At 43.8% G+C, this 15,946-nt stretch overlaps 1 protein-coding gene and 1 long non-coding RNA gene across 3 annotated transcripts in view; one reads left to right on the plus strand and one right to left on the minus strand.

Annotated features, from left to right (window-relative positions):
- The window catches only part of WDR48 (WD repeat domain 48), a 469,392-nt gene that overhangs the window by 86,350 nt on the left and 367,096 nt on the right, over positions 1 to 15,946 (minus strand). For both annotated transcript variants that reach the window (XM_078663202.1, XM_078663203.1), the window contains exon 15: positions 11,392 to 11,500. In XM_078663202.1, coding sequence (XP_078519328.1) covers positions 11,392 to 11,500 — 109 coding nt within the window. The remainder of the gene's footprint in view (positions 1 to 11,391; positions 11,501 to 15,946) is intronic.
- LOC144785449 (uncharacterized) lies at positions 4,512 to 6,349 on the plus strand. Its single transcript, XR_013601901.1, has 3 exons — positions 4,512 to 4,622; positions 5,442 to 5,507; positions 6,086 to 6,349. It is a non-coding gene; the product is annotated as an uncharacterized LOC144785449 (long non-coding RNA).

Consider the following 15,946-nt stretch of genomic DNA (forward strand, 5'->3'; position numbering starts at 1 on the left):
TTATGGACTGTGAGAAGCAATTTGAAGAAGATTCTTTTGTGCAGAGGCATCCAGTGAAGTGAATTCAGGGCTGCAGATGCAGATGACCTTCTGGGGAGTTGCAAAACCAGTCGAGCTGCAGCATGTTGTAGACTCTGCAGCTTCCTGAGGGTAGATTTTTTCACCCCAGCCATAAGGCCGTTGCAATAGTCAAGTCGGGAGAGTAGAAGGGCTACCGCGACTGACTTTCTGGCTGCAATTGGGAGGAAATCAAAGAATTTCCTCAGAGATTTTATTAGTCCAAAACATCGACCGGCAGTGATCTTGACGTGGTCGTCAAAAGTGAGGGAGGAATCAAATTGTACGCCCAGATTTCTGGCTGCTGTAACTGCACTAGGAGGAGCCTCGGAGCCTGTGGGCCACCAATCTTTAGGGGAGAAAGAGATATTCTTGCCTATTGGAATGATCTCTGTCTTTGCGCTATTGCATCTAAGATGGTTAGTGTTTAGCCATACAAAGACATCGGATAGGCAGTTTTTAAAGCGAAGCTCTGCGTCCGTACGCTGTTTGTCGATGGTAACGACCAATTGTGTGTCGTCAGCGTAGGACGTAACCAGGATACCATGCGACTCTATCACAGCTAAGAGGGGTGCCATGTAGATATTAAAAAATAGGGGGCTCAATATGGACCCCTGGGGCACTCCAGATGTAATTGACTTTTCGCTGGAAAGATATGGTCCAAGTGCTACAGTCTGGGACCTGTTTGATAGGAATGATGAAATCCAAGCCAGGGCTAAGTCTGTCACACCGATCTCTCGCATTCGATTGATTAGAATAGCGTGCGAGATGGTATCGAATGCCGCTGTGAGATCCAACAGGATGAGGACAGCTTGCTTGCCCTCATCCTGTAGGAATTTAATGGAGTCGGTAAGCTCGATCAAGGCTGTTTCTGTCGAGTGACCGGAGCGGAAGCCCGATTGCTGTGGATGCAGGATGTTATGGGCTTCTGTGAAGGTTTTAAGTTCCTCGTGCACTAAATGCTCCGTGACTTTGCCTAGGAAAGGAAGTAGGGAGATAGGCCGCATATTAGTCAGGTCTGTAGGTGGTTTATTCTGTTTTTTTAACAGGGGTTTGACAGTGGCCTTCTTCCATTTGACAGGTACAATTCCAGATGCAAGGGATTCATTAATGATTCCATTGATGTGGGGATTGACTGTATCAATCAGGTGATGAAGGATGATAGGAGGACAGGAGTCCGTAGGTGCTCCTGATTTACAGGCGCGGATTGCCTTGCTTGTCTGTTCCAAGGATACTGGTTTAAAACTGGAGAGAGGAAGGTGATTGACTGTGACTTGTGTGGTGGTCGTCGGGGATAGAGGAAAGTCTTTCTGAATGTTGACAATTTTGTCAACGAAGTAGTCTGCAATTTGGTTGCAGAGACTCTCTGACGGAGGTATGTCAACGGTAAGAGCTTTTGGGTGGGTGAAGGACTTGACTATAGTGAAGATTGTTTTTTGGTTTTGGTGCGCTTCCATTATGAGATTAGTAAAATAGTCCTTTTTAGCTGCTTTGATGTCAGAGAGATATACTTTTCTCTGTTGAACATAGCGAGTTTTGGAGGTCGTGTCATATGTTTGTCTCCAGTGTCTTTCAAGTCTCCGGCATTGGAGGTGGCTATCTGCCAGGGTCTTAGTATACCATGGGGCATTGGTTTTTTTTTTCTTGTGCTTGTCCAAATGGATCATCATCATCAGACTCCTCCAAATAATGGCTAGGAGGTAGAGGTGAAACATGCAACACATCCTGGTGTAATTGCCTAGATGATGTTAATTTGGAGCTTAAAACTGGCGTGATTTGTAAAGACAGCGGCGTTTTACGCTTGAGCGTAGCTGAACTGTACATAGATGGCAAATCCGAATCTGTAGAAATTGCCATAACGGATGACACAGTCGACGTTGAAATCATGGATGTCGTCGACGGAAAAGTCATCGTCGACGAGGTGGTCGTCAACGTCAAGGACGTTGTTGTCGTCGACGGTGGGCTCGAAGGTGCAATAACCGTCGACGGTACTTGTAACATCGTCGACGGCTTACACGTCGAAGAAAGGTGAATAGTCGTCAACGGTGGTGGCATCGCCTACGGGATCGTCGACGACGAAGTGGGTGTCGACGAGACCGGTATCGTCGACGGTGATTTAATTATCGTTGACGGCGCCGTCGACGATAGAATTTTCTTCTACGACGTTAAAGGTTCACCCACCGTCTGAGGAGATTTTCTCATCGACGAAGCAGTTTTAGACGTCGACGGAGGCTCAGGAAGGGATTTTGAGGCAGATTTTGATGAAATCTTTACCTTTTCTCCAGATTTCACCTCAGAAGAGAAAGAATACTTCTCTTTTTTTGAGGAAGAGTGACCAATCTCAGAATGCGATTTCTTCAGGGTCTTACTCTGTTTTTCTGGTGGATTTCCAGAACTTTCCCTCTTCTTGGCCAGAGGGGTGGTAGCTTGAGAACTCACACTGCCTTAATCTCCAGATACCACCTCAGACGAAGCCTTTAACTTCTACAGCCATACTAAAAGACATCCTTCTCTATTCTTCAAGGTCTTGGCAGGAAAGGTTCTACAGATCCTGCAATCCTTGACCTTGTTTGCTGGGTAAAGGCAGTAGATACATTCTTTATGTGGATCCTCAAAGTGTAATCTCTTAATCCCACATGAAGAACAGGCCAGGAACAAGCTTTTCTTAGAAGAATCCGACATTGTCTCTCACAAAGAGGTAAAAGTAAGGAAAAACTGAGCAGAGCTCAGGGAGACTCCCTAACACACGAGGTGCGGTAGAAAACCTGAGGGTTTGCCTCTCTGTGGGGAAGGTTCTAAGAGGATGCTGCTGCCTGATTGGTTTCCAAGTTTGGTTCTTTTTACAAAAGGACTAAGATAGGTTAATGTAGTGACTTGCTATCTACTGTAGCCTATAATGTGATGTTATTATGACTGTAATGTATATGTTTTATTGTACCGCGAGACTCCCACCTCGTCGGCGGGGATGATTCTAAGCATGCGAATCTATGAAAGATACCCCAATACTGGATAACAAGGATGTACTCCGTGGCTCGAGCGCTCCGCAGCACTCGGGCTTCCTAGGGCTGAGCCTGTTAACAGCAGCGCTGTGCACCCTTCATGCCTGACAGTACACCTGACAGTACACCTGGTATCTTTCATTAACTACTAGCATTCAAACTTGCCTTTGCCCAGGCAGCAGTTTTGGCATTGCTTCGGCGCTTCAGTAAAGTGTGCTGTGTTACTGGTCCAGTTCCCTCGTGGCACATTTTAAACAGCAACAGTACCGGAAATCTTCAATTAGAGAAGCCTTTATTTGCCCATAAGCGAAATAAGAATATAAAAGATCATATAGTGCGTTCCAGATTTCAAGGTCCATCGAACCATGAATGTTCAGTTCAGAGATCTATACACACAAATCAGATTCTGAAAGGTACATTTAAATGTTCCAATTGTAAATCATGCTCAAATATTTTAGAAGGAGAATCATTTGTTCACAATGGCCATACAGCCACAGCCAACAACATGTGGAACTGCAAAACCACAAATGTAATATACTTCCTTTTGTGCCCCTGCTCCTTGGGGTATGTGGGAGAGACTGCCCGTTCCATCCAGGTACACCTGACGGAGCACCGTTCGGCAATTCGAACGGGTAAAATCTCGGCCCCTATGGTGAAACATTTTTTGGATGTCGGACACGGCCCTGACGACTTTAGGTGGCGCATTTTAGAAAAAGTTAATGTACCAGACAGTAAAGGTGGAGAGAAGATCCGTAAAAAACGCAAAGTGTTTTGGATATTCTCTCTGGACACCTTCCGTTCAGGATTGAACAGTGAAATCCCCTGGGAAAATGCGATTATTTAAAAGGACCATTTAGTTAATGTATGTCTTAAGTATTAATCCTGGCTGTCTGACTGTGACCGGTCATCTTACCGACATACTATAACTATATGTGGGCTAAATGATCATACCAACGCGATCGTTTATCCACGGTATGTTATAATTATAAAAACTTTTGAATAATGACATTCGAATTTTAAACAACTTCCAAATAACTGTCCTTTGTGTTATCTCTTTTGAAACGTTCGTTTATTTCTGAGTTAAATAGATTTTTATTAGTTTTAATCTTCCCTTCTTTTCACGTAGGAAACTTATAAGTTAAATATTTGAGTCCTACATTTATTTTTCCGATTCTCCAATCGGAAATACGCGATCATGGCACTTCATAGGTTAAATTCTTCGAGTCCTATCTCTACCTTCTTGAATTGGAAACACGTGATTAGGGCACACCTATTTATAGGCGGGTATATGCATATGCAGGTGTTTCCTGTTTTATCCAGCAGCTGACCGTGACCCGGATACACTTATCGAACGAGCCAGCCTCCACACGCCGATCCCTTCCTTTGAAGCAGGTATTGAGAATTCCCTGTTTGTGCTGCTTGTTACGTGCACCATACTCAGTGTGCTATAAACTCTGACATACTTCTCTTTATAATATTACAGTATTGGTGCGTCTATCTTCGTGAGCCAATTGACTTAAAAACCAGCGAGAAAATAACTTCTAAAATAAATGCACACGCTCAGAGGTATGTTGCATTTTATTCTTTATCATCTTAGTTTGTTTATTTAGTATTACTGGCCCATTATCAGTCCCACTTTTAAGTCTAATTTTACCCTTTTGTTTTTCTTGTTTTTCTCACGTTTCAGCAACGGAAAATGTTAACTCAGTTATTTTATTTATGCCGGTTTGCAAGTGTGGAGGGGAGGCACATCTGATTTATAATCACGGTACGTTGCAGAGTTTGAATAGCTTATTGCTCCTTTGCCGAGTCAGGTTTATACCCGCCTGACACGGTCTGTGCTTTTCTTTATTTACAGCTGTTATCCCAAATAAGAATTGACATGAGAGTATGTTTATCAATTTGACATCGCTTGCAAGTCAACTTTAATATGTAACCTACATTCATTGAGGTAGGGTATAATTTTCGCTGTTCGTATTAGCTGCCCAGAAATAAAATGTAATCAAAGTTTTAGTTTTTAACTTTATATTTTTTGCCACTGTTTATTTCTTCTTCAGCGAATCAAAAATCTATAACGACTAGCCTGAGTGTAACCAAAACCCATTGATGCTGTACAATACATACGCACCATCCTAATACGTTATGTAAGTGGTCTATTTTTGATGCCTAATATTTAGGTTAGGAACAGCTTATTGCCTCATTCAACCGTAAGAAATGCAAGGCCTCTGTCTCGGCATATATTAGAGAAGTACTGTTGGAATACATTAGCTTGCATTGTAGAATAAGAGATGCCATCTTCTCCTTTAATATCATGATGAGGAGTCTACCGTTATCTGCGCTGAAACAAATTTTATCTTTAACTAATAGCGTCTTTCCATCTTTCAGAAGTTCGCTCCTCATATAAGAAGTTGTGCCAAAGAATATAAATTGTGTCCATGCATTAGCTCTCAAGTAAGTAGATTTGCGCTTACTTGTTACTTAACGGAACTGGTTAGCAGCAGTTTAAATTAATAAATGGTATGCAGGACTCAGCACAATCTATCTAGAAAGAACTGAGATGACAAAACCTTAATTGTGCAAAACATACAGCAACCCGACCGATGGACTTATAAATGGCAATCAAAACAAAATGAGATAACAACGATTCTTTTCTGTTATTTCCTGTCTGACCTTTTTTATCCCCTACCAATCATTATGTATTTTTGTTGATCAGTTTGATACCAATAGTCCACTCCTAAGTCATTATTATTTTCTTATTTTCTCACAATCTGTGATAACTCCTTTGAATAAGCACCGAAGTCAGTATCCATTATATATTTATTCTTAATTGGGGTGTCTCTTGCTTATCCGCTAGGGCCACTCAATGCTTCCACCTACTTCTGTTCGTCTTGATTTGAGAGTCATTATAAACTGTAATAATATGAAGGTTGTTGTGACTATTGTATTTAATTACTATTATGAGTTATTGTTTTTCTTTATGAAATAAAATGTATATACTCTTTGATTAGTAATTTTGTTTCTATATTTAGGAATCTGAAAAATTTGGTTGTCTTGAAGAAGGCGCTGGTCGCCGAAACGCGCGTCGACAACACATTTTATACTTAATTCTAGAAATATTATGTTTTTATGAAACTATGATGGTTGTGTTTTAATTGATTTTTCTGCATTTTATTTCATCTTTTTGTATGATTAGTTCTAAATATGTCATGTGTAATTCTGTATATGCTTTGTTAATTTAATGGATGTAATTGTTGATTCTCAATAATCTGTTTAAAATCACAATAAACTGTCATTTTTACGGAAGTAGGTTGTTTGCGTCCCATTACCATCTCGTGGTTTATTATTGTTTGTTACCGCCTGGGTTTATACCTTCATATTGCTATTTCCCTGACCTAGGTGTTTCTTCATTTATAAATACAGTAAACCCTTGTTTGTTACAAGTGTCCAGTTCCCTTTAATTCCATTGCCAGATAAGAAGGGGGTTCTTTCCCATAAGCAAGCAAACTATATATTGGTGTTTATTGACGAATATTCAGCTTGAATAACACTTTCCGTAAAATTCCAGAAAGGCTTAGAAGAGAAGTGGCGGGAGCACACACTGGGTGGCACCCACAAGCCATCTTGTAGTGGAAGTCATTTGTATAAAGCCTGTGCCCCGCAAAACACTTCGCTCTAAAAGTTAGTTTAAAAGTGTGTAGACATGAAGATCTTTTATTTGTAAATGCTGTCAGATCGGTTAGGCAGCACCAGCACACGAGTTCCTTTTAGGGAGGGTTGGGGGTCGAAGACGTCTGTACGTGTCGGGGGTAGGGGGATGGTACGATGACCCCTCAGTTCTACAATCACACATGTGGCTCCCCACGATCACCAGAATGAACTCTTCAACGGCTGACAATACTGTACAAAACAGCATATGGGTTTAAAGTAGTGCTCACTTTGTTACAAGGGTTTTCTAGGTGCTATGGCATCAGCCTCTGTGAATGGGCCAGGGATCGGGAGTGTGTTTTTACGTCTTGTGCAACCCTAGCTACTAAGTAACGGGACGCGGTACAATACAAGGAGGTTTGGGGGAAATAATGTGAGGGGGAGAAAGACTTGTTCATAGAGAAGGGAGCTCTTCTTGATTGCTCCCGTGTTGGGTAAGCACCAGAAGTGACTGCATCTGGGCAAATCTCACCTTGCTATGCTCTCCCCACACAAAGCTCACAGCCTCAGTTGAAATACTGCAGACCTACTAATATAGAAAACAGAAGTCTTCCCCCAGAAAACCCCCCAAAAAGACACACTTTTCAAAAGTAGTCCCAGGTATTAAGAAGTACGTAATGAAACTCCAAAAAGTAAATATAGCAAACAAGAAAGGGCAGGCTAAGATGGGCTCAGTTACTCTTCCGTCTCCTGCCCAATAATATTTGAAGACAACCGTTTGATGTTTGCAATGGGCCATTATTTTCCTGTGCTGTATTGATATTTTTGGTGACAAATAACCTATCGAGATTTTCAAGGCCGCAATTGTTACCTGTAATACTGGATATTGGCTTATGACACTGATCAGTGCAAGCATTGACGTCAGCAGTGCTTTGTCACCTGCACATCCTGTCTTAGCAGTGCTACGGAAGTTTGACGTCCCCTTTATCTCATCGTCTGTGACCGCTCTGTTGGTCTTCCAGACATTTCTCAGTGTGACCAAATGTCTCCATAAACAGTTCTATTTTATTTTTAAATTATTTTCTTAATGTACTTGATGCTTTCAGTTTATATTTTAAAGAGGAAAAATTACCTCAAATCCTCCATTTAGTAACTTTACATAACAAGCTTTTGGAATCAATTATGTGGAACTGCCTGAGAGAGCCTCATGAATGTTTGGGAGGGGAGAGGGACAGCAGAGAGAGTGGGGTGGAGGAGCTAGGGGAGAGAGACGGTAAGAAAAGCAAAAACAGCTGCCATTCTCTGTAGAAACCTGAGCCAGTCCACGGCCAGGAGAGCTGCGAGGAGCAGGGCAGGCACAGATAGCAGTGCCCCCTGCTCTGAGGCCTGGCTCTGCTGTGAGGCGGCTGAAGCCACATGACTGATTGGAAGGGGGGGGGGGAAGGAGAGCAGAGAAAGTGGAGCCAGGAAATACACAATAAAAACGAAACCAGCATAGGGCTGGTGAAATGCTAGCAGTGCTGATTGATAAGTTTGATAGATAAGGTTGACAATTATTAACAAGAAACCAAGTGGGAAGCAGGGCAGGGGAGGCAGCAGTTAAACAACTGTGGTGTTGAGAGGAGTGGGAGCAAGCATGCTTTTTTTAAATGTAAGCAGCTTGGGTGCTTACGTTGAACACAGACAAACACCAACAGAGCAGGACGCCAAGAAAGGAGTCCCCCAGAGAACAGATAAAGAACCATAGTGGAATGAGACAGTACTTAGTCCCTGCTGCATGGGAGGAACGGAAGAGAGAAAGGAGGGACAAAGCGGCAGGACTGACCACTGGCAAGCAAGGATTTTTGAAGGACACTGACGCAAACAAATCAAAAGCTGGGGGATGGCTTTAACTCAACATAAGAAATTACAATAGGTCTCAAATGCTCGACCTAAAAATGAACGTCCTACTCAGGTTGCTGTACATCTCTCAAACCCTCCCCTTCTGTTTCACAGGGAGGTGCTAGATTCCATGCAGAACAGACTACTAAAATTTACCCGGAGAGGCAAAAATTGCATAGCGGCCAAGAAAATGCTATATATAAGTCGATACAAGGGAAGCTTGTTGTAGGAAAGTACAATCTACTTTCATCGTTACCCCTACTTTTTGCTGGTGTAATTCGGTTTCCTGACTAGTCTATCAGGGATTCTGCTAATAAGGCACTCAGTCACTGTGCTCTCTCCCTAAATTCGACTATGGTAAGTACTTTGGAACCTTCCCAACTGGATACTGGAGTACCCTTCTAAGTCCCTAGTATATGGTACTAAGGTACCCAGGGCATAGGTACACCAGGGGACTCTCATGGGCTGCAGACACAATGGACAACTAACTGGATGTCTAAACAGAAGTTCAAATGGGTTGTTGCGAATCCCCTTCTGAGGAACCTCTCTGTAGGCAATGAGAAATCAGGGTAGTAACACATCTCGTTATTGCCTGAGCTTTTCTGGAAGCCCCAAGATCATACCCTTGAGGGTCTTGTTGAAGCTTTCAACAAGCCCAATGCACTGTGGATGGTAGGGTGTGGTAAACTTATAGTTTCCTCCACATTCTTTCCACATGGCAGTAATATAACTACACATGAAATTTGTACCTTAGTCTTTTTAGAACTTCTTAGGGAAACCCACTGGGCCCAGCCACTACAGGAGCTGTAGTGGTACTAAGTGGAATTGCCTCGGAATAGCTAGTGGCATGGTCCACCACTACTAGGATGTAATTGTGTCCAGATGCTGTTGGAGGGTTTAAGGCACCAACAATGTCTATCCCTACCCCCTCAAAGGGAACCCAAACCACTGGAAGTGGAATTAAGGGACCTTTGTAGTGCCACCTGACTTACCACTGTCTTGGCAAGTGACACAGGAGCGACAAAACTCCTTGGTCTCTTCAGACATATGGGTCCAGTGAAAATGAGGGACAAGCCTGTGAAAAGTCTTGCTTTGCCCAAGATGTACTGCAAGGGGGATGTCATGTGCCAGTGATAGAAGAAACCCCCTGACCTTCTGAGTTATTACCATCCCCTTGGTGGCACCAGGCTTGGGGTCTCTACACTCTGAACAGGAGCCCATCTTCCCAATATAGCCTTGTAGGAAAGAAGGATCTGGTTTCATGGTCACCCCACTTTTTGCTGGTGCCATTATGATTTACTGACTAGTCTGACTGGGATCCTGCTAATCACGACCCCAGTCTCTGTGCTTCTTCCCTAAACTGGACATGGTGAGTACTTGGGTACACTCCCGATTGGCTACTGGTGACCTCTGGGTACAGGGTACAATGATACCCTTTGAGCAGCTTCAGCAACAGTATGAGATGGCATCAACAGAACTATTCCGGTACCATCAGATTAAACACGCCTTAGAGGCCCCCCCCCCCCCCCGAGGCCTCACCGTTGGAGGATAGACTGCTAACGGACCATATGACCACAAAGGCGATCTCCATGACTTACCGTAAGATCAAAAATATGCCTGATCCTATGCAACGGCTCAGGGACAAATGGGAGGGGGGAGTTGGAAGAACTGGATGACACAGACTGGCAGGATGCGCTAGCGTCACCCAGAGAAGTTGCGATCACTTCCAAGCTGCGGTTAATAAATCTCAAAACACCTCACAGAGTATACTATACAAGAACCACGCTTTACAAAATACGAAAAGCTCATACCCAGCTCTGTCTGCGACAATGTGGGGAGATCGGTACATTCTTTCACACACTCTGGGAGTGTCCAATTATACAGTTATACTGGAAATCCGTCATGAGCACCATTACTAGGGTTAGCAGAAAACCAGTTCCCCCTGACCCCAAGCGATGTCTCCTAAATATCTGGGAAGAAACAGATCTTAACTCTATGGCGCAGACATGGGCGACGCTGGGAATGATGCAGGCTAAGAAGTATTGCTCAACACTGGGGAGGGGCGACAGCGCCGACATATGCGAACTGGTGCAAAGATATGGACAGCCCATGGTTGCAGTAAGAACTGTATATATACGATGGGGTTGCCCCAAAAAATGGATTAAACTGTGGGGTGGATGGAACACTTATAGAGGAGGAATATGTGAAATGCCAACATTCCCTCCTGAACCAGAACTGTCATAATATTATCGATGCTAAAAATATGTATTGATTTGTATATGAAGTTAACATGTATCGACAGATGTACTGATCAGAGACCAAGATACTTAACGTGTGATGTACGTATATGAACAACTTGATTTTGTAAAAGTGCCTAATGTATTTAATAAAAAGAATTAAAAAAAATACAATGGTGGAATAAGAAAGCTATATTAAAAATTAGGTCACACACAGCTTTATTTGGAGCTGGGCAGACTTTCAATTTCTTTGACATAAAAACATTTATCCAAGGCTCAGCCTTACCCCTAATCACCATATAGTCTGTAGCCAAATGAAAGCCTTAGATTACAGTGTTTTACACCTGTTATGCCTTCACATTCCACAGCATCAAAAAATCCAGATATGCACTGTTGCCATCCTGGCAACATGACCCCAGTACTCTCCTCCAGCAACAAGATATGCCTCAACCCTACTCTCAACCTCGTCCTAGCCAGCCATCGTGACCTAGGTAATGGTGTGATAAAATACAGAAAATTCTTCACTACTACAGCACTACGAAAAGCTGGACAGTGCCTGTACATTTCAGTACCTGAATAGTGTGCGTCCTCCAGCCTCACCAAAAATAACAGGTGTATGCGGTGGCACTTGAAAATAGCCGTTTCCTTTCTGTATTCTACTTTCCTGTTCACCATTGACTGCTGAAATAGAAAGTTGTAATAAGAAACACTTACCAGTAGGCACTTTGACAGAATCACAGTAAGAGAAGACACTTTGAAACGTTATGGGTCACTAATCAATCCTTCATTGTTGCATAATGTATCAAACAATTAAGGCTATTTCAAATACCTATCAACTAACACAAATAGGATTACAAAGGCTTCATTCATGCACCTGTTAACGAATGATCACTTGAAGATACTTTGGCAAGACATTCAGATCTATATAAATAAATTACTAAATATACCTGGGGATGGGAGGGAGTGAGGCAATAGTTCGAAGGATACTCAATTAACTGCAGTCAAAGGAAGAAAGTTGGATAACAATGAGCAAATGAATCCCCGTATGGTCACCATGTATAATGCGGCATTAGATAGGGGTGAACTACCGGCATTCCTCAGGGAATCGATCATAGTTACATTTGCGAAACCCCATAGAGACCCAACACTCCCCTCTTCGTATAGGCCAATCACCCTGCTCACCGCCGATTGTAAGATACTAGGCAAAATATTAGCGGACAGATTCGCCCAGATCCTGATACCACTGTCCACCCTGATCAATGTGGCTTCGTCCCAAGACGAAACATGTCCCAAAATCTACGCAGGGATATTCCATATTCAAGACAGAGCAGGGACTCGGTTACCCAAAGCGGCATGTCTCATATTAGATCTCGAAAAAGCTTTCGATACACTCCTATGGCCCTATTTATTCGAGGTCCTTCGTCAGCTCAACATCGGCCCAATACTAACAGCATACACCAAGCTCCTTTACACACGCCCTACCTGTAGAGTCAGACTGGGCAAATACATCTCCCCAGAGTTCGTAATAGAGAGAGGCACCAGACAGGGCTGCCCGTTGTCCCCTCTTTTATTCGCCCTAGCGGTAGAGCCCCATGCGATACGTCTGTGACAGGAGGGTGGGGAATTCCTCTGGCGGACACGGTGCACTGTGTGTCCTTGTACGCAGATAACCTATTAATCTATGTCGCGATGTCACCCAAGATTTGACTCCAATATGGAAAACGCTTGAAGCATTCGCGGAAGCCTCGGGCCTCAAAGTAAACTGGGGGAAATCCACAATATACCCATTGAGCCCGCACCTAGCCCCATTTGAAATACGGATTGGACCTCGGTCGCTCGCATAGAATGCCAAAACTCCCAGATATCTAGGGGTTCAACTGTATCACACCCCCGAAGATCTATTTGAGGGGAATCATTGTCAGGCGTTAGCAGGAATCCGATCGGCAGTGGGGTTCTGGAAAACTCTGCCTCTAGCACCAATAGGCTGGGTATCGCTGGCAAAAATGATCATGGTCCCGCGACTGCTGTATCATTTCACAAACCTCCCGGTTATACCACCTCGCTCCTTTTTTAAGGAACTGGACTGCCTGCTCGCTGAGTTAATTTTGGGGGGGGGGGAAGCCGGCACAGAGTGGCGCTATCCACACTATACTTACAAACAATGGACGGCGGGTTGGGGGCACCCTCATTTGAGGCATATTTCCTGGCAGCACAGCTACAATGGTTGTCTTACTGGACAGCGGGTCGCCACTCCAGGGAAACCACTACCACGGATGGCCACATACCAATACCAGCACTCCATAGACTGCTACTACCAGGCACTAAACCAATACGCACCTACCCACTACAAGTATCTATCACCGGTACATGCATGATGAGAATACACCGCATGTCGAAAAATAGGCCTCCATACTCCCCCCTATTGCCACTGGTGGGCTTCCCCAATAAGGAGAAATATTACACCGCAAACACCCTTCGGACATGGACGGACTTAGCAGTCACCGAGATAGAGTGATAGAGTCCTTCTATGAAGAGGGTCAGCTCAAGACGTTTTCCCAGATGATCGAGCAATACGATATCCCACCCGGCCAATTCTTAATGCATAGACATCTGATAGACAGCAGTCGCCAATACTGGAACCCACACGAAGGGGAACCACAGACACACCCAGTGATTCACACCATCCTACATATGGGAGTGGGGCGTCATCTCGTCACCTGGCTCTACAAAGCTGTGCGAGAACTGATCCTTCCCTCTCTGCAGCCCTTACGGCAAAAATGGGAAACGGACATAGGGAGGGTAGTCAATGACACAGAATGGAAAAAGGCCCTCGAATACCCCAAAAAAGTCTCCAGGAACGCGCGGTTTCGCAACATACAATTCAACATACTCCACAGAGCCTACCTCACGCCGCACCGACTCAGTCGGTTCTTCCCAGACACACACTTTGCATGCCCCAGATGCCTATACCCCGCGGCCGATTTTAAACACATGTTCTGGAATTGCCCTAACATTCACAGTTATTGGGAGTACATTCACAGGACACTTAGCACAACGACAGGCATCACAACGATATCTACATGGGAAACTTGCGCACTCGGGATCTTCCGCAGGCGGACGACCGAAAAAGTACAATGCCGATTCGTGTCCCTCGCGATCCTGCTCGCAAACAGAGGGATAGCCATGCACTGGAAAGCCCCCGCCGGCCCTCCACAAGAAGCCTGGGTGGGAGCACTAAAAAAGTGGGGGATGGTGGAAGAAGAGATACTCAGGGAAGAAGAGCTTAAGGGAACCCGAAAACATCCTATTTCCCTGTAATGGGCGTAAATGCTACACATGTTTACGCACAAGACTAATCCGCCAGAGACTCTAGAGGACACACAACCCGGGATGGTTCAGTCCCCCACCCCCCCCAGGCTCAACATACAGACACAGACACACCACACGGGATCCAGTCGCCTCAGAGTTAGCCGCAGGCATCGAACGCCTATGCCATGCCCTTTTGAACACTGCTAGGTGGACCTCAGATTTATGCAGCCCTGACCTTCACCTCGTGCATGCTCACCCACACCTCTGCACACTGATAAAGGTATGGTTACATGGATATATTAGTTCCCGTAGACACCGGGAGACAGAGCCCCCCCCTCCCTCCCTTCTCTGTTTTCCCCCAGTTGAACCCAATAGTTAATTGTTTGCAAGACTGGGTTGGCAGGCTGTTACACCAAACGTTGATGGGGAACATACATCCACAATGATAAGCAGGCTGATATCAGTCATCACACACTACAGGGACAAATTCATTTCTACCCATGAACGGCAAGCCATATCCGCACAGCTGATAGTCTCATTAGTGTGATAAGCATGCAGACTCCCAAACGACAATCCACCACCACCACGGGGTTATTTAGGTCTTCCCTAGTAAACCTCTGGAATATGCGTGGACATGTCCTAACTAGCTAAGGCAAACCGAAATGTTACGTTTTTGTTGAAGTATACTCACATGCTGCAAATTCATATGGCATTGTTGATTTTTTCTCATGTACTGATGTATTGAGTCTCAGAACCATCAAAATTGTAAAAACCCAATAAAAAAATGAAAACAAAAAAAAAATGAGCAAAAGAAAGAAGTAGGTGTCTCCAACGAGTAGCTTGTGAGCTATTGGTAGCTCCCCAAGTACCTTTAAGGAGCTCTCCTGTCTGCAACCCAAGCTACTAAATAAGAAGCTTTGTCTTGGATGAATTAATAGATTTATAAGAACATTGAAATGTGTATATTCCAGAAGAAAATGTGTGTATTTCCAGAATTCATAAGATGATGCATGGAGAAAATTGGTTGCATTTCCAAAATATTTTAAAGCGAAGTGATAAATCACGTAGTGTGGGGCAACCTATTACTAATATTATTACCTTGGTGCAGCGCACATTGCGGCAATGGCAAATATGTATTAACAAAGGATTTCCAAATTGATGAATCCTTTTTAAAGTTACTGCTGGCAACCCCGCCTGATGAACTAAGTGAACTCTGCCGGTAATCAGACAAAGCGTGTCACTAAAACAATGGTGTCTGATGTGGTCGCAATTACAGGGCTAATAATACTAGAAGCTAGGGATAATTTTCATTGAACATTAGTAACTCTGGTTATTGAAAAGGTTGGAGAACCCTAGTCTACAGCATTTAGTTCTGAATCTTATTTGAAGCTGTGCATCACTGACAACAGTGCTTTAGAACTACATCACAACAAAAGTGCCACACAGTGTTAACACTCTAGATGTGTAAAGTAAGAACACGCCAATAGTACCCTTTCAGGGACATGTAACACATACATCCCACAAACTAAGCAAGAAAAACCTCTCACTCTTTGGTGATAACAGGCTGACAGCAAAGGTTTGCGTCACTAAAACCTTTAAGTGTGTAAGTCAAACTTACCCACATATAAAGTAGACTCAACACTTGTAAATCCTTGAGTGCATTTCACAAAATTAGGATCTACAAAGTTAAAGATTTGCAGAATTAGGATCTGCGAACTAGCAGTTGAAATGCCAGTTACAAACATTCTAACGAGTGCCACTTCGGGGGTGTTTCAAGGGGAGTGTCAGGTGAGTGGTTATCAACTTTATCACATATAC

Source organism: Lissotriton helveticus, chromosome 10 (genome assembly GCF_964261635.1).
Source record: "Lissotriton helveticus chromosome 10, aLisHel1.1, whole genome shotgun sequence".
Classification (NCBI taxonomy): Eukaryota; Metazoa; Chordata; class Amphibia; order Caudata; family Salamandridae; genus Lissotriton; species Lissotriton helveticus.